General features: G+C 35.4%; 1 protein-coding gene across 10 annotated transcripts in view; it reads left to right on the top strand.

Moving 5' to 3' along the window:
- SMARCA1 (SNF2 related chromatin remodeling ATPase 1) overlaps nucleotides 1-23,879 on the top strand; it is a 65,541-nt gene that overhangs the window by 13,579 nt on the left and 28,083 nt on the right. For 6 of the 10 annotated variants that reach the window (XM_015238910.3, XM_006203991.4, XM_006203994.4 and 3 more), the window contains 10 exons: nucleotides 232-363; nucleotides 1,443-1,511; nucleotides 4,952-5,061; nucleotides 6,352-6,578; nucleotides 7,435-7,556; nucleotides 10,092-10,127; nucleotides 11,130-11,282; nucleotides 13,014-13,146; nucleotides 13,737-13,885; nucleotides 16,045-16,164. In XM_015238910.3, the coding sequence (XP_015094396.1) occupies nucleotides 232-363; nucleotides 1,443-1,511; nucleotides 4,952-5,061; nucleotides 6,352-6,578; nucleotides 7,435-7,556; nucleotides 10,092-10,127; nucleotides 11,130-11,282; nucleotides 13,014-13,146; nucleotides 13,737-13,885; nucleotides 16,045-16,164 (1,251 nt within the window). The remainder of the gene's footprint in view (nucleotides 1-231; nucleotides 364-1,442; nucleotides 1,512-4,951; nucleotides 5,062-6,351; nucleotides 6,579-7,434; nucleotides 7,557-10,091; nucleotides 10,128-11,129; nucleotides 11,283-13,013; nucleotides 13,147-13,736; nucleotides 13,886-16,044; nucleotides 16,165-23,879) is intronic. The other 4 variants (XM_006203992.4, XM_072955770.1, XM_072955769.1 and 1 more) reach the window with 1 other exon arrangement.

Genomic DNA, 23,879 nt, shown 5'->3' with positions numbered 1-23,879 from the left:
TGAAGTAGGGGAACAGTCTCAGGTGTGACTCTGATCCGCATTCTTTTAAGTGTAGAAATGCCTAGAATTTTTTGTTCAAGTTAAGGTGGCAGTGTCACCTTAACTAGGATATTTTTCCATAGAAGATTAATTTTCAAGTTTTATTGTACTCAAAAAGTATATTGGGTTGGGTGAAGAACTGAATATTGAACATTGTAAGAAATAAAACAACGTTAACTATTATTTTTCTAGCTTTCAGAGATTGTTCGTGAGTTCAAGTCAACGAACCGTCTGCTCCTAACTGGAACACCTTTGCAGAATAACCTACATGAACTCTGGGCCCTACTCAACTTTCTATTGCCTGATGTCTTTAATTCTGCAGATGTAAGTTTGAGTCATACGTTTAAGTATAATTTTCTTATGTTCACGGACATCTGTTTTCAAAGCACAGAATGTAAATTGAAATTTATAGTTCTTTTTCATTTGTAGTTTTTTTATCTGTGTGTTTTGGTTTTCTCAGAAAAGAGCTCTTAAGTAGAAAGTTTTTCAAATGGGGATATTTAGAGAAATAATGTTTCTTTTCTTTGAGATCATCCTGCCTGTTAAACTTTGCCTCTATCACATTGCTACCACAAGTTACGACATGAAGTAGGCTGAGTTCAGAACAGTGCATTCTAAATTTTCTTGTGATTACATTGGTGACTGGGACATTGTGCTGTACACCAGAAGCTGACACCTTGTAACTGACTATACTTCAGTTTTAAAAGTTATTTAAAAGTAAATAAATACATAAAATACGTTTTCTCGTAAATACATTGCAAGGGCTTTCTGCATACTAGTTTGGCAGATGGAGTGATTGAAATAATCTGATTATTGTAGGCATTAACATTTGGTGAGTATTAAAGAGCTCATAATATGTAATTTGAAAAGCAGCATATTTTGTAAATGTATGATTTATACTGTTTTTATCATTAACACAAGGTTATGCTAGTGCAGCAAACTGAATTGAATGATTTAAGGACTTTGGAGCTCGATTTTCCTCATTACTGATATTAATTGATAATAAAAAGTACCAAGTTCAGCTATCTATTGGTTTGTATACCTTATCTTGCTTTTGTTCATTTTTGTTGTTTAATTCATATTTTCATTAGTATGTCTTCGACTTTATATTCTTATTCCTACTCCTCTTAACTGGATATAATGCTCCTATGGTATGGGGAAGCCTAATAAAAGGCTTTTAAGGAAAAACTGCTGATGGAGTGCCTATATAATGGGGTTCAAGTTTGTTAACTGCACCACTATTTTACCTATTTTCAGAAGTAAATAACATTGGCCATCACAGTTAACATATTTTTGAAGGTGCTTTTAAAGTGAATTATTGCTGTATGAGTTGTGTAAGAATTTATAGAATATTGCATTTTAAAAAACTGTGCACTTACTGTAGAATTTTTACCCTTCCATAGGACTTTGATTCTTGGTTTGACACTAAAAATTGTCTTGGTGACCAAAAACTTGTGGAAAGACTTCACGCAGTAAGTAATAGCAGACAAGAAAATTTAGTAACTGAGCCAGAAAACCAACTGTCATAGAATCTGTTTGAACTTGTGGATTTGCGTCTTGTCTCGATCTCAGTGCTTTTCCCTCTCAACCTTTCTGACAGCCTCTTTGGGAGGCAAACTCCCACTGTGTCCTCAGTCTGTCTGTGGAAACCGATTTTTTTGCTTTGACTCTCCCCCATGGATAATGAGGCCCTCTCCCATAGAGGCTGTCCACCCTCCCACACCCCGCACATCCTCGGTATTGCATCAGTATTCTCCTGGTTCCACAGTGCTGTTTCGAAACCACTTCTTCTCCACGGTCATGTGTAGAACTCTTCCTTTGGGGCTCGAGTTATCTTGCAAGTCCACCCTCCACCCATTGTCTTCTCTGTCTTCTACTCATTACCAGGTGACTTCCTCACTTTCATTGAACACCAGGTTTCCATTCTTTGATAACAGCTTCTCGTAGCCTTCTAATTCTTTCACTCATGTAACTCCTCTTGTACCTGTCCTGTTGCCTTACAGAGATACCCAGTCCCTGGACCCCTGCTTTCCATCCCTATCTGTCAGCCCATTTCTGTTATTACCTCTTCTGTACCCAGCAAAGAGCCCATTTGCTATCACTTGAGCCATTTTGGCCAATATCTCAAACTCCCTTGCTCTCTTGACCTGCCAGTTCTGCCCTAAAAGCCCTAAACTGGAATTATGTAACTGTGTCTCTGTCCTCTGGGTTAGAATTCTACTTTTACCCCTTATGAGCAGAGTGACCTGCTCTGTACTGGGGCTGCTCAACTGATAAAAGATTACACCCACCGTACTGGTTGGAACCACCATGGTTTTGTTCCCGTAACATAAGCTGGGATTTGACAATGTTGGTGTGCCTTCAGCATGGCCTTCTTCAGCATCGTTTCCCTTTTCTTGTATAACAGCTATTTCAGACTTTCCCCAGTCTCCCCAAGACTTCTTCTCCAGGTCTTCCTTGCCCTCTTCCTTTCTCAGCAAGGAACATCACTCCTTTCTCAAAGAGAAAATGGAAGTCCTTAGCTAGGAACTCCTTCAAGGATATCCATCTTACAAGGTTAGCTGTATTTGTGCTTCTTACCTTCTGTTTGAGTAGAAGAAGTCTTCTTTCTCTGGGCAATGGCTAATTCTTCCAACACAAACCCTGGATCTCAACTTTTCTTGTTTCCATATGGACCTTTCCCCTTGACTTATCCTTTTTATTGACTGAATTTTCTACCTCTCCTTCCATATTGGTTCTTTTCCCTCAACATGTAAACATGCTCAAGTATCTCCGTCATTAAGTCCTAACCCACACTGAGACCCACCCACCCTCACGTATATACAAAACAGTACTCCCTCAACACAGTGTCCCTCTCTAGCTATGATTCTCATTTATTCCATTGCTAGTTAAGCTTTCTGAGACATTGGTTTATCCTCTCTATCTCCACCACCAAATCTCCTAGTCACTCTTTTTTCAGATGTACACCTATAACTTTTTAAATTGGCTTAGAGGAGTTTTGTGTGGAAGTGGCTATAGAAGTGTTCTGCTATTTTTTTGTCTGCTATTTTTAATAAGCATCTCAAGCCTTCTTTACAAATTAAAAAAAAAACCAACATATTGTCCTGCTCTCTCTCTCTCTCCTCCGATCCTGGCAAAATGTACCCTTGGTGTGGCAGAGGCCATGTCTGTTTTCCCCTGCTCTGTGCCCCGTGCGTTTGAGCCGGAGTAACTGCTCGTTAGACGTTTATTGACTTGAAGCCCTAACAGTCATTCATGCTGTCAATATTTGTTTAGAGTTAAACAGAACAAGTCAAGAAACAAATGACGTCGTGTAATGGAGAATTTATTGTGAGAATGCAGAAGAGGACTAGAGGACAGGTCTTCTAAGAATCTTGTAACACAGGTTGTAGCACCGCTGGACCTCCAACAGCGGGAACTCGGGCAGCCCTGGGTGCTGCTTACTCTGTCTCTAGTGGGTCCGATTCACTCCTGGATCCACTGACCACTGGCTTTTATCCATAAAATACAGCCGAAGCTTGTCTCACAAGTGTTTGGGAGTTTTCGGTTGCTGGGTTCAGGGTATACCCTTTGGCCAGCCTCCTGGCTTCTCTCGAATGTTTAGGATGCTAGCCACTCCTGCTTGAATGGATTTTCTCTTAACCTCTTTCACTACTCGATTCAGTCCCTGTTACAGGCTTTTCTTTTTCTGTCCCTGAAAGTTTCCTATTTTGTAGGGCTTTGTCTTTGACTTTCTTTTTCATACATGTCCTCCCTGGGGGTCCACTCCCATAGTTTCAGCTACCACTCGAAACTTACAACTTCCAGATTTCTCTCTCATCTTTTGCCTAAGCTAGATTTACATGTCCCTCTGCCTTCTGAGTCTTCTGCCTAAATGTCTCACAGGCAGTTTAAACTCTTAAAAATGCCTCTTAGACAAATTTAAGAGGCCCAAACAGGAAACCAGAAGTCTTCTTTTGCACTTCCCTTTTCCTTACCTCTCATGGAACTTTAATAATAATAGCTGCATTTTACTCGCCATGGTCAAGCCCTACACGGCACGACCACAGACTGTCACAGCAGCCTTGAAAGTAGGTATCTTTATCTCCATTTAAAAATGCTTGGCCTGGGCATATACCAAAAATAGATGTATTTTTGATGAATGGATGAGGAAACAGGCTTGGAAAAACTAAGCAACTTGCCCAGCTCATAACAGCTACTCAGGGACTGAGCTGGCTATAGAATCAGCCTAATCTGGGTTTGAATTCTGCTTCTACCACTTACTGTCAAAGTGACTGGTGACATTACTAAAATTGAAATAATCACATTTCCTTCAAAAGATTTATTGTAAGGATTTAATACTCTTATGTAAAATAAAGTTCATGGTGCAGTGTCTGGTACATTGCAGGTACTCTACAGATTTTTTTCCCTTGTGATAGAATCTGCCTTGCAGGTGTACACTGATTATTTCATGTTTTCTCTCTGTTCATTCACATCTTTCTTAACATTGAAGCATTTTCTCCTCATTCACATATTTAACCATTTTGAAATGAACTGAATTTTTATTTCACTTTTAGAGACCTTCCAATCTACTCTGACCTCAGATTTCCTCTAAGGTTTAAAAATCTTGTACGACAGCAAATTTTTTTAAAGGTTATTTTTTACGTCTTCAGTAGTCAATAATCTTGTTGTCTTAATTTTTAATGTCTTTTGTGCCATCAGATCATGAATGTCTAATTTAGGTCCCCTACTCTGATTTTCTAATGGGCCATTACTTGGTTCTTTTTTACCAAGAAAGTTAGCAGCTGGTGTTGGTAGTATTTTTCAGATTATACAGTGGGAAGTAAATTTCACATTAGGGTGTTTTCGATGAAATAAATGGCTTATAACATTGAATGTTTTATAAACTTTTATAAAAACTATCACTTCTTAGGTTTTGAAACCATTTTTGTTACGTCGTATAAAAACTGATGTAGAGAAGAGCCTGCCCCCTAAAAAGGAAATCAAGATTTACTTGGGACTGAGTAAAATGCAGCGAGAATGGTGAGCTATTTTATTTCCATTAGAATTTATTTATGTATAAGGATTTATTAAAAATTAGCTTTGTAGTGGTTCAATTGTGCCTTTAGTTCATAAATTACATTTTATGTTTAAATGCCGAGTTATGTAGTTCAAATATTTTAATAGAAAATTGAGGAGTATTTTATTTAACCTTTAGAAAAGAGCATGGACCTGGACATCTATAGACCTGTGTTTGAGTCCATGCTTTGCCTCTTAGTAGGTATTTAGTTTGGACAAGTTATGTAACCTCAGTTTCCTTTCTGAAAAATGGGGATAATAATACTTAGGTTATAAAGATGATGTCAGAGTTAAAGGGGATAATGTCACTGGCACATTTGTTATTGTTGCTTTTTTCCATCAATGAAAATAGTAATAATGATAATCACGACAAGTAATAATAAGATGAATGAAAATATCAGTGATGTGGATATTACAAAAATAGAAACTGGAATAGTTTGATAAATACAAACAGCAGGAAATTGACATGAGGAGTCACAAGGAATCATAAATTAGACATGTTAACAAAATGTTGCTTATATAAATGATATTACTTCACTTATATAGTGAATTCTCTATTATTGAAGCCAGTATCCGGTAGTGGTGAAGAGTATATTCTCTGGAATCAGTCATAAGATCAAACCCTGGATTTGTCCCTTTCTTTGGCTCTGAATAAGTTGTTTTACTTCTTTTAGCTGCCTGAATTTCTGTCTATAAGATGGGGGTGACCCTAGTACTTATCTTGGAATTGTGAAGATTTAACAAGATGATTCACATACCTGTCACTGGCACTCAGTACAGGTTGGCTGTGGTTATAATGAAATATTATGACTGTCCAGGAGGATACATAGGTCTGTTTTCATCTGGGTGAAGGTCTGGAAAAGATAATAAAAATGTTTATAGGATCAGAAAAAAATGACCTGTACAGACAGGTATAAGAAATTGTTTTTAGCTCAAACAGTAAAAGTTGGATACCAACTTTCAGCAAATATTGTAGTTATTAAATAATTGTCAGATGTAGTTATCTGAATTGTCATCAGCTGATGGAAATTTCTAGCAATGGATAAAGCAGGAGGAAACAGGTTTATAGGCAACATACAAGTTAAAATGTTCAAAACTTCACTAGTTTCTTGGTTTTGCTGATCAGATTTAGTCTCAAATCAAATCTTTTTATTTATCTTTAAACAGGAATCTAAGCTGGTCACCAAAGGGACATTTCTTGATGGCATTAAGCTTTTTTAATAGTCGATGATTAATTATAGTATAAAATTTTAGGTACACCAAGATCCTGATGAAAGATATTGATGTTTTAAACTCTGCTGGCAAAATGGACAAGATGCGACTCTTAAACATTCTGATGCAGCTTCGAAAGTGTTGTAATCATCCTTACCTGTTTGATGGTGCTGAACCTGGTCCACCCTATACCACCGATGAGCACATCGTTAGCAACAGTGGTAAAATGGTAGTTCTTGATAAACTGTTGGCCAAACTTAAAGAACAGGGTGAGTTACAAATCCTCAAATTAACATGAAATAATTTAAGATTGTATATGAATAACATTTTGCATAATCACTCGTCATTCACTCATCCACTTGTTCTGCAGACATCGTTGAATCCTTACTGTTTGTTAGGAACTGTCCTACGGGCTGGATATACAAGGATGCGTGAGACCACTGTCCTTGCCTTGTAGATGCTCACAGTGAAGTGAGGGGGAATAGTTACAGCTCTTTGTGATCAGTGCTGAGAGATTGGGACTTGGGGAAGTTTTCACAAAGATGACATTTGAGGGTAGCACTGGAGAATGTGTAGGAGTAAACCATGAGAGAAAGGAAGGGAAGGGACTTCCAGGGCAGTGAAGCAGAGGTGTGAAAGAAGGGAGTGCGGAGCTGTTGGTATTTGGATAGAGTGGTAGTTGATGAGTCTGGGAAGATGGATGGGGCCAAATTACAAGAGGCCTTTTAAACTATGTTTTAAGGAGTTTGGACTATTTTGAAGGTGGTGGGATATGGTCATAGAAGATTTGGTTGTGGAGAGTGACATGACAGACTTGTGCATTAGGAAGAGAAGCTTGGACCAGTATGGGCGTATCTACTGAGGATGAGAGAGTAGAAACATCTTCAGGGCAGAATAAAGGCAGACTTTAAATGATTTCAATGTGTGTGGAGGGTTTTGAAGGCTTTAAAAATGCATGACTCAAGAAATGCATAATTCTGTAGTATCCCTTGAAGAGGTGTGTGTGTGTTTAGTGGAATGTTCATGTGCTATGTATTTATATTGCTTAGGATGTTTTATTTTTGTAACTTTCAAGTTAGTTTTACACAGGTGGAATAACTTGCTTTTTTTGGTGAAATGTTTTAGGTTCAAGGGTTCTCATTTTTAGCCAGATGACTCGCTTGCTGGACATTTTGGAGGATTATTGTATGTGGCGTGGTTATGAGTATTGTCGACTGGATGGACAAACCCCACATGAAGAAAGAGAGGTGAGGAAGAGAAAATAAAACAAGACTTCAAAAATGAGAATTCAGTTAAGCTATGTTTCTCATCATTATGTAGTTTTGAATTTTGCCCTTTTCTTTAGCTGGGTGCATTGAATTTGTCGCTACCACCTCTCTCTCAGATCTTCAGCTGGACTTCCATTACGCTGACTCTTTATGAATCATTCTTTCCAAGGTCTTCAAAGACATTCTCACTCATCTAACCACTGCTGTCTCTGACCTTTGAATTACTGTTCCTCAATGTACTCTTTGACCCCAGATTCTATGTCATTTTCTTTTCTTGATTTGCCTCCTACAGTAGACCCTCGCCATTCGTGGAGTTTAACAATTGAGATTTTTTCATTTTATGAGCAACCCTAAGAACTCATGAGACAGTATGTAAAGGGAATAATCTCAGTCTTACAGAAATTTTGTAAAACTGCAGTGGAACGACAGAGGTGTAGGTGCTTATCACGCATCTGGATCTTGGAATACCAAATGATTGCAGTGCAGAAATGAGTCCCGTAGCTAGTGAGGAAGCCTACCTAGCACCCAGTATCTTTCTCTAATTTGGAAATTCTTGAAGATTTTTAGATTATTTCTCATGAATGTCAGGGGTCTAATGTATTTTAAACCCTTTAAAGCACTTTTTTTGGGCGAGGGCTTTGCTAATTTATCTTCTCTTTTCTGTGATCCTTTAGGGCTCTGTCTTTGGCCTCTGTTTTAAGTCTATACTCATGCTCTGGGCAGAGATCGTGATTTCATGGTATAGTGGAAAATGCATTTGAACTTGGTTTCAGAAGACCTGAATTTTAGCACCAGCTCCACCACTATGTAGTGTGTGCAAGCTATTTAATCCTCTGAGCCTCAGTATCTGTAACTGTGTAGTTTAAGGGTAATATTAATGCCTAGGCTTCTGTTTTCCTGACAGCGTTGTGAGGATCATTGGATATAATAGATATGAACACAGTTTTTGTACTGTGCAGTGCGTAGAGACCACAGGTCATGAAATTGCACGTGGGCCTTTTTACCTCTCAGTTCTAGGACCCTTTCTCAGGCCACAGAGACTCTCAGCCTGTGTCCCTCTCCTTCCATACCTACAGTGGGCACTCCGTCCCTTGTGTGCCTCCTTAGTGAAACCTGACTGTCGTATATACGGTAGTGTCACAGCAGGAGAGCAGGCCCTTTTCACATTAAGGGTTTCCCTGCTGCCCCCTGTGGGGAAACAGTTGTAATATTTATAAATGTGGGGATGTTTCAAAGCTTACGTTGTTCCCTGCTCTATAATGTTTTACTCTCTGAAATGGTAACTTGAAGCTTTATTGGGCTTTTACTAATTTATTCCTGAGAATGAATTTCTCCAAATCCACCTTAAGCATAGGCCATTGAGTACAATTCAAGATGGCCTTTCTTCTGGAATGAAGATGAATTGAAGGCAGAAGAGTAGGTGCTTTCCGATCTCGAATAGTTAATTTGCATTTCTGACTAATCTCTCTGCTCATGAACAATATGGACATTACCTAATTATGCCCAAATTATCTGGCTTCTTAAAATGTCAAATAATGTTCTCCCTTCAGAGACTTTGAATTGCATGTTTTGACTTTAGATACAGCAGAGTGCGAGCTGTTCATTTTGTTTTGGAAATGTCCTGTCTTCCCATGATGTTGTTGTTCAGACAAGCATTTCATCTATTTTCCCAATAAGAAGGGGAAGACCTCATTTGAGTCTTTATTCTAGTTGTTTGCCAGCAACTAGAATAATAAGCAATTCTTTCTCATTAGCCCTCAGATTTGCCCTTTCTCCATTGCTGTAGCTAAATTCAGCCAGTCCCTGTCACCTTTACTTATTGGCCTCTTTGCTTCTATAGAGAAAGGAACTAACATCTATCAAGCAACGACTATAAGCTAGGCAACTTACAGTTCAGTTGAATTCTCCCAGCAGCCCAGTAAAGTATTGGCATAATTTTCTCCATTTGAAACTGTGTCTCAGAGAGGTTAAATGCTTGCTGAGAACCACATGTGTAATAAATGGTAGAGTTATGATTCACGCCCAGGTTTTTGCTATTTCCTCTACACCGATTGCCTCTCACTACACCATGCTGCTTTCTGTACCGCCCCTCTACCTGCTGTGTGGGCTGCGGCAGAGTCACCTTCTCTGCCTGCAACTTTTGACCATTCTTAAAAAATAGAACTTCCTGTATTTTGTGATTATAAAAGTAATATATGATTGCCAAGGAAATTTGGAAAATAAAAGTATTTCTGGCCAATCTTTTTGTGCACTATAACATATATAAGTAATTAATATTACATGCTATACACTGCACTTTTTACTCAGTTAAGTTGTACTTTCCTATGTGAGTAAAAAAAATCATTGTTAAGAATAATTTGAATGTAGTATTTCATCCTAGGGACATACTATAAATAATTTATCCCCCTATTGTTGATCATTTAGGTTGTTTCCAATTTTTCACTATTATAAGTAATGCGTAAGTAAAAATCCTTATGCATAAATCTTTATGCCCATCTCTGATTATTTCCTTAGGATAAATTCCTAGAAGTGGAATTACTGGGTCAAAGGGTATGAACACTTTTAAGACTCTTGATGCATATTGCCAAATTGCTTTCCAGAAAGGTTGTACCAATTTACACTCCCAGCAGCAATGTATGAGAGTGCCCGTCTCACCGCCCCCTCGTCAACATTGAGTATTATCATTTTTTTAATCTTCAAAAAATGGTATTATGTTGTTTTAATTTGCATTTATTGAGTTACTAGTGAGATTGAATATTGTTCTTGTGTTTATTAGCCATTTGTATTTGTTCTTCTGTGTATTGTCTGCTCTTTTTTATTTCTCATTTTTCTTTTGGGGTTTTAGTGTTTTTTTCAAACTAATTTGTATGAGATCTTTATATAGTAAGGATATTAACATCCTATTAATTTTTAAGACTCTTTACTAAATATGCCTGGATTACCTTCCTAATTTTCCTCATTACTTCCCTGTCTGCCCCTTTTCGCCATGTGGAAATAAGTCTACTTACCTCCCCCTTTATCTGTTGCTCTCATTCCCATTTCTAAACCTTTTTCTTTCTTGATTGGTCTTCTAAACTATATCTTCTTTATTAATCCTTCATAAACTAATGGGAATGAAGTTGAGATTTCTGACACTTTTACCCCCTAGATATATTTCAACTCTCACTCAATTAAAACATTTTCACTATTATTGTTTTAAAATAATTTAAATAATTCATTACTTGCTTAGTTAAATTTGTCTTTGTGATTGTTCTTTGTCTTTATTGATGTAAGCTTCTAAAGATTAGAACTTTATGTAATATACTTTTTATAACAATTTACATAGTACAGTACAGTTTATAGATAGATGCTTAAATATTTTTGAAGATGGAAGAGTATTATAAAGAATATTATTAAAATATAAAAAATAATATTATAAAGTATTATTCTAAAAAGTGGGGTTTTGAGCATGCATGTTAAAAATGTATATTTTTTTCTTAAGGACTCTGGTAGTATAATTTGATTTTTCTCTCTTTTTCTTCCATCTCCTGTGTCAATCTTAATAAAAAAAAGGAAGCAATAGAGGCCTTTAATGTTCCTAATAGTAGCAAGTTCATCTTTATGCTGAGTACCAGGGCTGGAGGCCTCGGAATTAACTTGGCAAGTGCTGATGTGGTTATACTGTATGATTCAGACTGGAATCCACAGGTTGACCTGCAAGCTATGGTTAGTAATTTCTAATGATGTCGGAAATGTATCTTAGCTCAGAAAACTATTGTTATTTATAGGGCACAAAGATAATTAATGATAAAAAGGTAACAACAATTTTGGGGAGGTTTTGTAGATGTTATAATAGATTTTCCTGGAAAACAGAGTTGGCTGTGCTAAGTGCAACGACAAATGGAATGAAAATAAACAAATGCACCCCAAATCCAACTATAGAATTTGTGTGCCAATTTTGGCTTTTGTCATTCCTGAATATTGAAGAAGACACATACATATGTTTTAGTGAAAAGGGCTTAAAAATTAATCTCTCAATATTATGCTGCTTAACAACTGAATATATTAAAATCCTTAGCATTGAAATTGGGAGAGGTAGAATTTTAACTTTTGTAATAAAACAGCTGGGGCCAGAAGGTAAAATGGTAACAAAGGAATATATTCCAGGAAAACATTTGCTACCTAAGGACACCATCAGAAACTATTCTACCTTTTAAAAAAATTTCAGAGAGCTGTCTGTTATCTTTCATCATGGTGTCATTTATTGAACTAGAGCTGTAACTTCAGTCATTGTGACTCACATTTTAAGATCAATATAATTTCAGAAGTAAAAAAGATACAAAACAGCTATGCATTCAAAATCTTGAGAATTTGTGGGACAATTGACTGTCTTTGGAAACAATTAAAGTTATATGCCAATGATGAGGCATACCCTAGAAGTTCTTCCTTTTCTTTTGTAATAGAGAATTGAAAAATATTGACCATTGGGACAGTTCAAATTCAACATGCTTTGGCATAATTATTACTACTTTAGCGTGGTACTGACCTTCCTGTTTGATATGACTAAGTAGGAGTAAGCCCCAGTAAGTTGCAGTGTTACTGAACTGGAAAACCTATTGATAACGCTTCATTTCCTTAAAAGTGTTAGAATATAGCTGATCTTTCACAATTTACTGATTTGAGTTTGAAATGTAAATACATGTAGGGGTGTTGCGTTGTCTTTCGGTGCGCTGCTTCGAAACTGTTACTGGGCTCCGGTGTTTTTACATTCAATACAAGGACTGTTTTGAACCTTGTTTCTTTGATTTTTTTTTTTCTCGACTCCCCTCCTCCCTTCACCTATTTGCTCTGGCAGCTTCTGTGTTTTAAAAACACTCCCCCTAGCTGTTTTTATGTTATCAGAACTTGCCACCTGTCACCTTTACCAACTATAAACCATAGGACCAATTCTAGACCATATAGTAAGGGTATTAATATCCTATTAATTTTTATGACCCTTTACTATAGATCCCTGAATTGCCTCAGTAAGCAGAAAGAACTGCTTGCTGATGAGGGAAAGCTGACTTTTGCCACCATAGCAACCCTTGTTAACTACTTTGCCCCTCACTTAAAAAACTCCTTGCTAGTGTAGAAGGTGTTTGTATTTAGTGGCTTAAAGTTACTTAGTAACTTAATCCAGAAGCTTTCAGCTCCCTTTAGTCCTCATCTTAAAGGGGCCTTGTCTGTTGTCCTTCTGGAAGTTTCCATTCATGGCATGGTAGAATATTTGCAGATTCCTTTGTTCCCAGGGTTAGATATTCTAAATATTCATTATCCTCCTTTCAAAACTGGCAGGTCTAGAGAGATCAGGAACTAATTTTATTTTCAGAATTTTATAGCATATGATGGCTATACCACACACTGTATCCAGAATTATTCAGAATACCCAGTGTCTTACATTAGGATTCTTTCTACTAGGATCGGGCACATCGTATCGGTCAGAAGAAGCCAGTACGTGTGTTTCGTCTCATTACGGACAACACTGTTGAAGAAAGGATTGTTGAAAGAGCTGAGATAAAACTGAGACTTGACTCAATTGTCATACAGCAAGGTATTTATATGTATAAACTTAATTAGGCTTTTTTTTTTTGCAAAAAGCACATGCAATTTTCTTCAAAGGAGATTACTTTTAATGAAAATTGACCAAAATTGCAAACTTAGTGAGAGGAAAAAAGTCAATTAAAAATGCTAATTTAAATCTTCCTATTTCGAAGCCTTGCATTCAGTATATGGAGTAGGTAGGTGAACATTACTGGCTTATAGTTGAATGTCAGTGGCATGTCTCTTGAAGTACTTGATATTACTTAGCAGATAAAATGTTTGGTTTAAAATTTTGAAAACGTGTTAGAAGATGCCTTGTCATACAGAGAAGTTTGACCTGTGAAATGAAGTTTGAACATGAAAAAATGTTTCTTTCTGTCCTATGTTTTGACTGAATTTTACAGAAGGAAATTCATATTGAATAGAAGGTATGGTAGAAGAAAAACTTGTAGGGTTGTTCATTAAAAATTACTTTAAAGCTCACTAATTTTCTGTTACAAAACTTTACTTATGGTTAAATGTATTGTCTGTTTAGAACCATTATGCTCTGCTTTCTCTGGAATATCACTGAATATATACAACTTTTATTTTTATTATTAGGAAGACTCATTGACCAGCAGTCTAACAAGATGGCAAAAGAGGAAATGTTGCAAATGATACGTCATGGAGCCACCCATGTTTTTGCTTCTAAAGAAAGTGAGCTGACAGATGAAGATATCACAACTCTTTTGGAAAGAGGGGAAAAGAAGGTTAGTTAAAATGGCATTTTGTTTTCGCGATGGATTTAAGATCAGCATACTTCAGTGTGTGTGCTTATTGTATTGTGTTGTTTCAAATGCATGTTTCAAACGACTGATATTCTCTATAAGAATTTGTAGATTTATATCCACAAGTAATTCAGAATTTATTTAGTTTAATTTTTGATGCGAAAGACTAAGAACCAGAGTTTGAAACGGAATGACCTTATACCTCATGATTACAATGTTGGTATTTACTTTACTTAAAAGTCAAATAAATTTTGTGTTTAATCACATGTATCAGGACTGCATTTTTATAACCTTTTTTTGCATGGGATTTGAAATTGTCTGCTGATACATTGCGTTACCTCAAAGTCTTTTGTGAATATTTCATTAAATATTAAAGCATTATTTGTTTAAGTATAATAAGCTGTTTTGGAATATTGCGATTTTGTGTTGAATTTACCTTTTTTTCACAAATTATTATGGATAATTTCAAACATAAGCAAAGGTATACGGAATAGTGTGATGAACCCCCATGTATTTATCATCCATTTCCAACAACCATCAACCAGTTCTGCACCATTCACACTCCCAGTTCATCTTCCTCCTTCCCTGGATTATCTTGGAGCAAATCTCAGACATGTCATTTCAGCTGTTAATATTTCACTATGTATATCTAAAATATAAGAACTCTTTAAAAACATAATCATTATGGCATTATCCCACCTGAAAACCCCCCAAAATTCTTTAACATCAAATAACCAGTAGTATTCATATTTCCAGTTATCTCATAAATAGCTAATGCTTTTTAAAAAAGGTTTCTTTTTTTAAAGATCAGAATGCATGTAAGGTCCATATGTTGTCATTGGTTGATCCGTCATCTATCTTTTTTTAATCTGTAAGCTCTTCCTCCATTTATATATTATTTCCCTTATAATTTGTTTGGTGAAGAAAGTGGATTATTTGCCTTTTGAGTGCTCACAGTCTGGATTTTGCTGATTCCAGCCCCCTGGGGTATTTTACCATGTTTACTTATTTACTGTATTTCCTGTAAATTGGTTGGATTTACTTTTCAGACTGTATTTTTTCTGTGTCTGAGGATCTATATCTAGGTATCTATGTATATTCATCCATATATTTATGTTACATCCCCAAGATTTTTCGTTTTGTAACTGACCTCCCACCCCCCACCTCTGGCAACCAGCCAGTCTGTTCCCTGTATCTGTGAGTTTGGTTTGCTTTTTCTTAGATTCCACGTGTCAGTGAGAGATCACATGGTATTCGTCTTTCTCTGTCTGACTTACTTCACTTAGCATAACAGCCTCAAGTTCCATCTGTGTTGTCACGAATGGCAGGATTTCCTTCTTTTATGGCTGAGTAATATTCCACTGTATACATAGACACCACACTTTCTTTATTCATTCATCCATCAGCGGACACTTAGGTTGTTTCCATGCCTTGGCTGTTGTAAATAATGCAGCAACAAACATAGGGGTGCAGGTATCTTTTCTAGTTAGTGTCTTTATTTCCCTCAGATAAATATCCAAGAGTGGAATTGCTGGATTGTATGATAGTTCTGTTTTTAATTTTTTTGAGGAACCTCCATACTGCTTTCCATGGTGGCTGTACCAATTTACAGTCCCACCAATAGTGCACAAGGGTTCCTTTTTCTTCACATCCTCACTAACACTTGTTATTTCTTGTCTTTTTGGTAATAGCCATTCTAACAGGTGTGAGATGATATCTCATGGTGGCTTTGATTTGCATGTCCCTGGTGATTAGTGATATTGAGCACCTTTTCATATATCTGAGACCGTATGTTGAATTTTGAGCAATCTTGTGTTAGTATGTTTCATATTAGTGTGCAAAATGTGGTTTAATCCAAGTTTGCCTTTATGGTTAAAATAGTAATGGCTGCATCTTCAATGATAAAAGATTTTAAAAAAAGCCTAAAAGAGAACATTTTGTAAGAACCATTTAAGTATTTAAAATACTTGGGGCAAATTAAATTTATGTTCAAGTTTGATGTTAGCATTGCATTCTTACCTTGTAAATTAACAGATTGGATATTTCATGTCAGAAACTGATTTTTAAAAAGGTAGAGAATCCACAGATTTTTATAAGTAACTTCAGTGATAAATTTCTAATTTCAATGCATTCAATTTTAGACTGCAGAGATGAATGAACGCTTGCAGAAAATGGGAGAGTCTTCTCTGAGAAATTTTAGAATGGACACTGAACAAAGTTTGTACAAGTTTGAAGGAGAAGATTATAGAGAAAAACAGAAGGTAACTTTTTACCCTCAACCATTATATGCTCAGATTAGCATTTCTTTCCATAACAATTATGTATTAGTAAAAACATTGGCACTTACCTGTTACAATACTCTGCTATACAATGAAAGTGATGTAGGTCAAAATGATCTTATCCAAGGGCTAATTTTAATGTATTTTGCTGGTTTATTATTGTTATTGTATTATTATTATTATTATCATTATCATTATTATTATTATTATCATTTTTGCTGTTTTTGCTACTACTACTACCACTACTTTTGTTTTTGAGAAGCAATATAGGATTGTGGTTGAGTTCCTAGATTCTGAAGCTGGAATCACAACTGTGTCACTAATTAAGTGACTTTGGGTAATCAGTTTTTTCACCTATCAAATGGAGGTTGTAGTAACTACAGCATAGAGTAATTAGAACAAAATGTGTGGCACTTAGTGTTAATTGTATTAGTAACAATATTGTTAACATATAATTATTTAAATGCCAGAAGGACTTTGCTACAGGTGGTCTCATTTATAAGATAATGCCTTGTCATATTATACTTCATGGACAATAAAGGTTTTTTGAAGAAATGGTAGTTTATTTTGTTTAAACTAAAATTATGGCTTTAATTTTAAAAACTTTTAATTTTGAAATGACTTTAGACTTTACTGCAAAAAATAGTACAGAGTTCACATATATCCTTCACTCAGCTTTCCCTAATGTTTTTAAAAAGGATTTTAGAAGCTTTATTTTTTTTCTTTTCCATTATGGTTTATTACAGGATATTGAATATATTTCTGTATGCTATACAGTAGGACCTTGTTGTTTATCTGTTTTATGCATAGTAGTCTGTATCTGTTAATCCCAAACTCCTAATTTATCCCTCTCCCACCCTTTCCCTTTATTGTAACTATAAGTTTGTTTTCTATGTCTGTGAGTCTGTTTCTGTTTTATAAATAAGTTCATTTGTGTCATTATTTTAGATTCAACATGTAACTGATATGATATTTATCTTTCTGTCTGACTTACTTCACTTAGTATGATAATCTCTAGGTCCATCCATGTTGCTGCAAATGGCATTATTTCATTCTTCATTTATGACTGAATAGTTTTCTATCGTATATATACCATATCTTGTGTATCATATATATTCATTCATCTGTCGATGGACATTTAGGTTTCTTCCATGTCTTGGCTGCTGTAAGTAGTGCTGCTGTGAACATTGTGGTACTTGTATCTTTTCAAATTAGAGTTTTCTCTAGTTTGAGGGGTGGGACTGCTGGATCATATGCCAACTCTAGTTTTAGTTTTTTTTTTTTAACATTTTTTATTGATTTATAATCATTTTACAATGTTGTGTCAAATTTCAGTGTTCAGCACAATTTTTCAGTCATTCATGGACATATACACACTCATTGTCACATTTTTTCTCTGATTTATCATAACATTTTGTGTATATTTCCCTGTGCTATACAGTGTAATCTTGTTTATCTATTCTACAATTTTAAAATCCCAGTCTATCCCTTCCCACCCTCCAATACCATATAGTTTTAGTTTTTTGAGGAATCTGCATACTGTTTTCCATAATGGCTCCACCAGTTTACATTCCAACCAACAGTATAGGAGAGTCCCCTTTCCTCCACACCCTCTCCATCAGCTTCCCCTAATATTAACAGTTTACTTAGTCATAGTACAATGATCAAATCCAGGAAGTTAACATGTTTTCCTCCTAATTTCCTTTCCCTGTTCCAGGGTTTATAATCCAGGATCCCACTTTGCAATTTTTAAAAAGCAGAGTTTTAGTTTTAAGAGCAGTTTTAGGTTCAAAACAAAATCAAGTGGAAAATACAAAGAGTTCTCATATTCCTTCTGCCCCACACCCCACAGCCTCTTCCACTATCAACATCCCACACCAGTGTGGTATGTTTGTTACAGTGGAACCTACATTGACACATCATTATCATTCAAAGTCCATTGTTTAATAAGGGTTCACTTTTGGTGTTGTACAGTCTGTGGGTTTGGACAAATGTATAAATGAGTGGTATCCACCATTATAATATCATCCAGAATAGTTTTGCTACCATAAAAACACTCTTTGTGTGCTGCCTGTTAATCCCTCTCTCCCCTTAACCCCTGGCAGCAATTGATCTTTGTACTATCTCCATAGTTTTGCCCTTTCTGAGTGTCATATAGTTGGAATCATACTGTATGTAGCCTTTTCTGATTGACTTTTTTCACTTAGTAATACGCATTTAAAGTTCCTTCATATCTTTTCATGGCTTGATAGCTAATTTCTTTATAGTGCTGAGTAATACTCCATTTTCTGGATGTACTACAGTTTATTTATGCATTCATCTACTGAAGGACATCCTGATGACTTCCAAGTTTTTGTAGTTATGAGTAAAGCTGCCATAAACATTCATGTGCAGGTTTTTGGGTGGACATAGACTTTCAACTCCTTTGGTTAAATCCCAAGGAGCACGATTGCTGGATTGTATGGTAAGAATATGTGTAACTTTATTGTGTCAAAAAAATATTTTGGAATAAACCTGACCAAGGAGGTGAAAGACTTATATGCAGAGAACTATAAAATGCCAATTAAGGAAATTAAAGATGATTTAAAGAAATGGAAAGATATCCCATGCTCTTAGATTGCAAAAATTAATATTGTTAAAATGGCCATAGTACCCAAAGCAATCTACAGACTTAATGCGATCCCTATCAAATTACGCAGGACATTTTTCACAGTACTAGAACAAATAATCCTAAAATTTATATTGAATCAGAGCAGACCCAGAATTGCCAAAGCAATACTGAAGAAAAAGAATGAAGCTAGAGAAATAACCCTCTCAGACTTCAGGTAATACTACAGAGCTATAGTAATCAAAACAGGGTGGTACTGGCACAAAAGCAGATACATGGATCAATGGAACAGAAAAGAGAGCCCAGGAATAAACTCACACATCTCTGATCAATTAATCTTTGGTGAAGGAGGCAATAATATACAATGGAGAAAAGACAGCCTCTTCAAGTGATGTTGGGAAAGCTGGACAGTCGAATGTAAATCATTGAAGTTAGAATGTTCCCTCACACCATACACAAAAATAAAGTCAAAATGGCTTAAAGACTTAAACATGACATGAGACACTATAAACCTCCTAGAAGAAAACATACGAAAACCTTCTCTGACATAAGTCTTAGCACTGCTCTCCTAGGGCAGTCCACCCAGGCAATAGAAATAAAAGCAAAAACAAACAAATGGGACCTAATTAAACTTATAAGCTTCTGCACAGCAAAAGAAACCATAAGCAAAACAAAACGACAACCTATGGAATGGGAGAAAATATTTGCAAATGATGCAACTGATAAGGGCTTAATTTCCAGAATATACAAACAGCTCATACAATGCCATAACAAAAAAACAACTTAATCAAAAAATGAGTGGAAGACCTAAACAAACATTTCTCCAGTGAAGACATACAAGTGGCCAGTTAGGTGCATGAGAAAATGCTCAATGTTGCTAATTACCAGAGAAATACAAATCAGAACTACAATGAGGTTCCGTCTCACACCAGTCAGGATGGCCAACATTTAAAAAGTCCGCAAACAATAAATGCTGGAGAGGCTGTGGAGAAAAGGGAACCCTCCTACACTGTTAGTGGGAATGTAGTTTGGTGCAGCTGCTATGGAAAACAGTATGGTGATTCCTTTAAAAGCTAAAAATAGACTTATATGATCCAGCAGTCCTACTGTCGGGCATAAATATCTGGAAGGAACTCTTAATTCAAAAAGATACATGCACCCCAGTGTTCATAGCAGCACTATTTGTAAAAGCCAAGGCATGGAGGCAACCTAAATGTCCACTGAGAGATGATTGGATAAAGAATATGTGATACATATAACTACACACACACAATGGAATATTATTCAACCATAAAAAGGATAAAGTAATGCCATTTTCAGCAACATAGTTGGACCTGGCAATCATCATCCTAAGTGAAGTAAGCCAGAAAGAGAAAGAAAATTACCATATCACTTATATGTGTCTTTTAAAAAATGACACAAATGAACTTATTTACAAAACAGAAATAGACTCACAGACATAGAAAACAAACTTATGGTTAGCGGGGGAAAGAAGGGTGGAGGGATAAATTGGGAGTTTGGAATTTGCAGATACTAACTACTACATGTAAAATAGATAAACAGCAATGTCCTACTGTATAACACAGGAAACTAAATTCAATACCTTGTAATACCCTATAATGAAAAAGAATATGAAAAGGAATACACACACACACACACACAAATGTCACTATGCTGTACACCAGAAATTAAACGCAACATTGTAAACTGACTATACGTCAATAAAAAAGGTGATTAATTTTGTAAGAAACTGCCAACTTGTCTGAAAGTCGCCATACTGTTTTTGCATTCTTGTGGGCAGTGCATGAGAGTTCCTGTTGCTCCACATTCTCTCCAGCATTTGGTGTTGTCAGTGTTCTGGATTTTTGCCATTCTAGTAGGTGTGTAGTACTATATCTTTGTTTTAATTTGCATTTCACTGATGACATATGATGTTGAACATCTTTTCATTTGCTTATTTGCCATCTGTATATTTCATTGAAGAGGTATGTGTTCAGATCCTTTGCCCATTTTAAAATCAGGTTGGTGATTTTCTTATTATTGAGTTTTAACAGTTCTTTGTATATTTTGGATAACAGTCCTTTATCAGATGTGTGTTTTGCAAACGCTTTCTCCCAGTCTGTGGTTTGTCTTCTCATTCTCTTGACCCACATTGCATTTTGTTGGTGTGTCTCCTTGGTCTCTTCTCATCGGTGACAGTTCTCAGGCTTTCTTTGTCTTTCATGACCTTGACACTTTTGAAAAGTATTGGTCAGTTGTCTTGTAGTTTCTCTCTCACTTTGGGTTTGTCTGACATTTTCTCATGATTTGATTGAGGTTGTACATTTTTGGCAAGAATGCCTTGGAAGGGATATTACGTCTTTTTCAGTACATCCTACCAGGGAGCATACGATGTCACTATGTCATGTTACTGGGGATGTTAACCTTAATCACTTAGTTGAGGTGGTGTCTGCTGGGTTTTTCCATTGTAGAGTTACCATTTTTCCCATTGTAATTGATAAATATCTTGGGGGAGATACTCCTCAAACTTTTACCCACTGGTTTTAGCATCTTTTGGTGGAGTTTGCCTGCAATAGTTATTATTGTGGTGTTTACCTAATGGCTTGTGTTTCCTTCATTCCATCTACATTTATTAATTGGAATTTTTCTGTAGGGAAGATCTGTCCTTTCTCCCCATTTTATTTATGCACTCGTTTATTTATATCAGCATGGGCTTAAGGATATTTATTTTATTTTTTGAGTTAATAATGCAATTCTTTCATTTTAATTTTGTTACTCAAATTGTTCTATAAAGCTGTTATTTTTTAACTGGCAGAATAAATTTTATTAACACTAAAAAAGCTTATTCTTGGGTATTGATTTTACTGAAAAGTGAGAGGTCAGCCATTTTAGTTTGCATTGCAACTAGTATGCTGATAATACTTTGTTACCGTTATTTCTGGTTAGGTTTTAGTATCTGACCAAAATCTATCTGATTATTCTATCCATAACCTTAATTCAGACTACTTATGGTTTATTCTGATGAGGTGATAGCCTGCATGCACAGGGTAGAAACTGCCTTCCTAATATGCTTTTTAGATCTCATTATGTGATACAAATTTTATTAATTTTACAGTTACTCCTGTGGGCTTATTGGTTTTGAGTGTTTTATAAAGTGGAAAATATCAAACAGCGAAGAATCTAAATATCAGTGGAGCTTCTTATCTACATTCTTAGAAGAAAATTAGGCTTAGTAAAATATCTATTTTTTTTCAGAGAAAAAACAACTTTATTCCTCTATTATCATGGACATTGGGAAAACTTTTTTTAAAATTTTTTTAACATTTTTTATTGATTTATAATCATTTTACAATTGTCTATTTTTAATAAAGCAGGTTTTCCTGTGCTTATAATTCTAGCAAAATAATGATGTACAGATATATGGAAATTTTACTAATAACAAAATGATGACTTGTGCTTTTATAATTGAATGCCTCATTAGATCAGAATTTTTCTGAATATTCTGAGTTGAGATTATATTTATGTCTTTCTGTATTTTCTAGATAGGTTCTTAAAATAAGTTCATATTATCTTTTGAAGAGAATTGAAAACCTGAAAGAATATTGTTCATAGATATTATGGGAATTGCACAATGAGGTAGATTTTCATATATGATTTGTTGAACCAGTTGCACTACTTTATAACCATACCTTGTGAATTAAGTCATAAGTGACACTGATTCTGAATAAATTAATCTGAATAAGTTTGTGTTAATGTACTTTATCTGAAACAAAGTAATTCAGCATGATTTATTCTGTTTTGCAAGTTCATTAATTGGCCTCTAATACTTCAAATTTGAATACCTAGACTTTCAAGCAAGTGTAAGTTAAATGGCCAAATACATTACTTCTAGAAAGTTAATTTATTATTATTTTCACTCCAATTGAGACAAATAAAATATTGGTTATGTAAAAATATCTTTTCCATTACTATCATCTCGCATTAATCCTTCTGAGGGGAAAAACAAAACAGAACTCATTTCACTGTGCTGGGTATTTCTCATTTTACGTAAACTCACATTATACTGTATGTGAGTATATCTCATGGAATCTTAGCATTAAAAGAGACCTTAATTAATCTAACCTTTTTTGTAATTAAGAAATCTCACCTATAGCTTCTAGGACAGTTATCTAGCCTCTGTTCGAATGTGATCATGTTGGGACTCTTACTCCTCTCAGGATATTTCATTTCACTGTTTTATGTTCTCTGGTTCTCAGAAACGAGTGGCAGTCTACTTCCCTTTGACTTTCCACGTTGGTTTTAATCTCATGAATCAACAAAGAACTGATTTTTTCCTATTTGATAGGCTTTTACATATGTGGATGCCACTATTTTGTTTGTCTTTAGTCTTTACTTCTCTAGACACTGAGAATTTATAGGTTTGTAACCATTCTAGTCATCTTAGCTTATCATCCGCTCTTGATATACCAAGGTTAGAATACAACCTGCAGATAAGGTCAAATAGAATGGCACCATTACTTAAAAAAAAAAAGAAAAATAAAACTATCCTTGTACTTGCACCTAAACTTGGTATACAGTGCAGAGCTTTGGAATTTAGTATGTATAATTGTGACATATAAAGTAAGTTTTTGTTTTTGTTAAGTTTTTTTTTAAGTTGGAGTATAGTTGATTTACAATATTGGGTTAGTTTCGAGTATATAATAAAGTGATTCAGTTACTTTTTCAGATTATATTCCATTATAGGTCATTACAAGATATTGAACACAATTTCCTGTGCTATACAGTAAATCCTTGTTGCTTATCTATTTTATATATAGTAGTTTGTATCTGTTAATCCCATACTCCTAATTCATCCCTCCCTCCCTCCCTCTCTCATTTGGTAATCATAAGTTTTCTGTCTGTGAAGTCTGTTTCTGTTTTGTATATAGATTCCTTTGTATTATTTTTATTCCACATATAAGTGGTATCATATAGTATTTGTCTTTCTCTGTCTTACTTCACTAAGTATAATATTCTCTAGGTCCATCCACTTTGCTGCAAATGCCAATATTTCATTCTTTTTTATGGCTTAGTAATATTCCAGTGTATC

The sequence above is a fragment of the Vicugna pacos genome, chromosome X (genome assembly GCF_048564905.1).
Source record: "Vicugna pacos chromosome X, VicPac4, whole genome shotgun sequence".
Taxonomy (NCBI): Eukaryota; Metazoa; Chordata; class Mammalia; order Artiodactyla; family Camelidae; genus Vicugna; species Vicugna pacos.
Note: the sequence above shows the minus strand (reverse complement) of the source record. Positions and strands in the feature narration are given on the sequence as shown.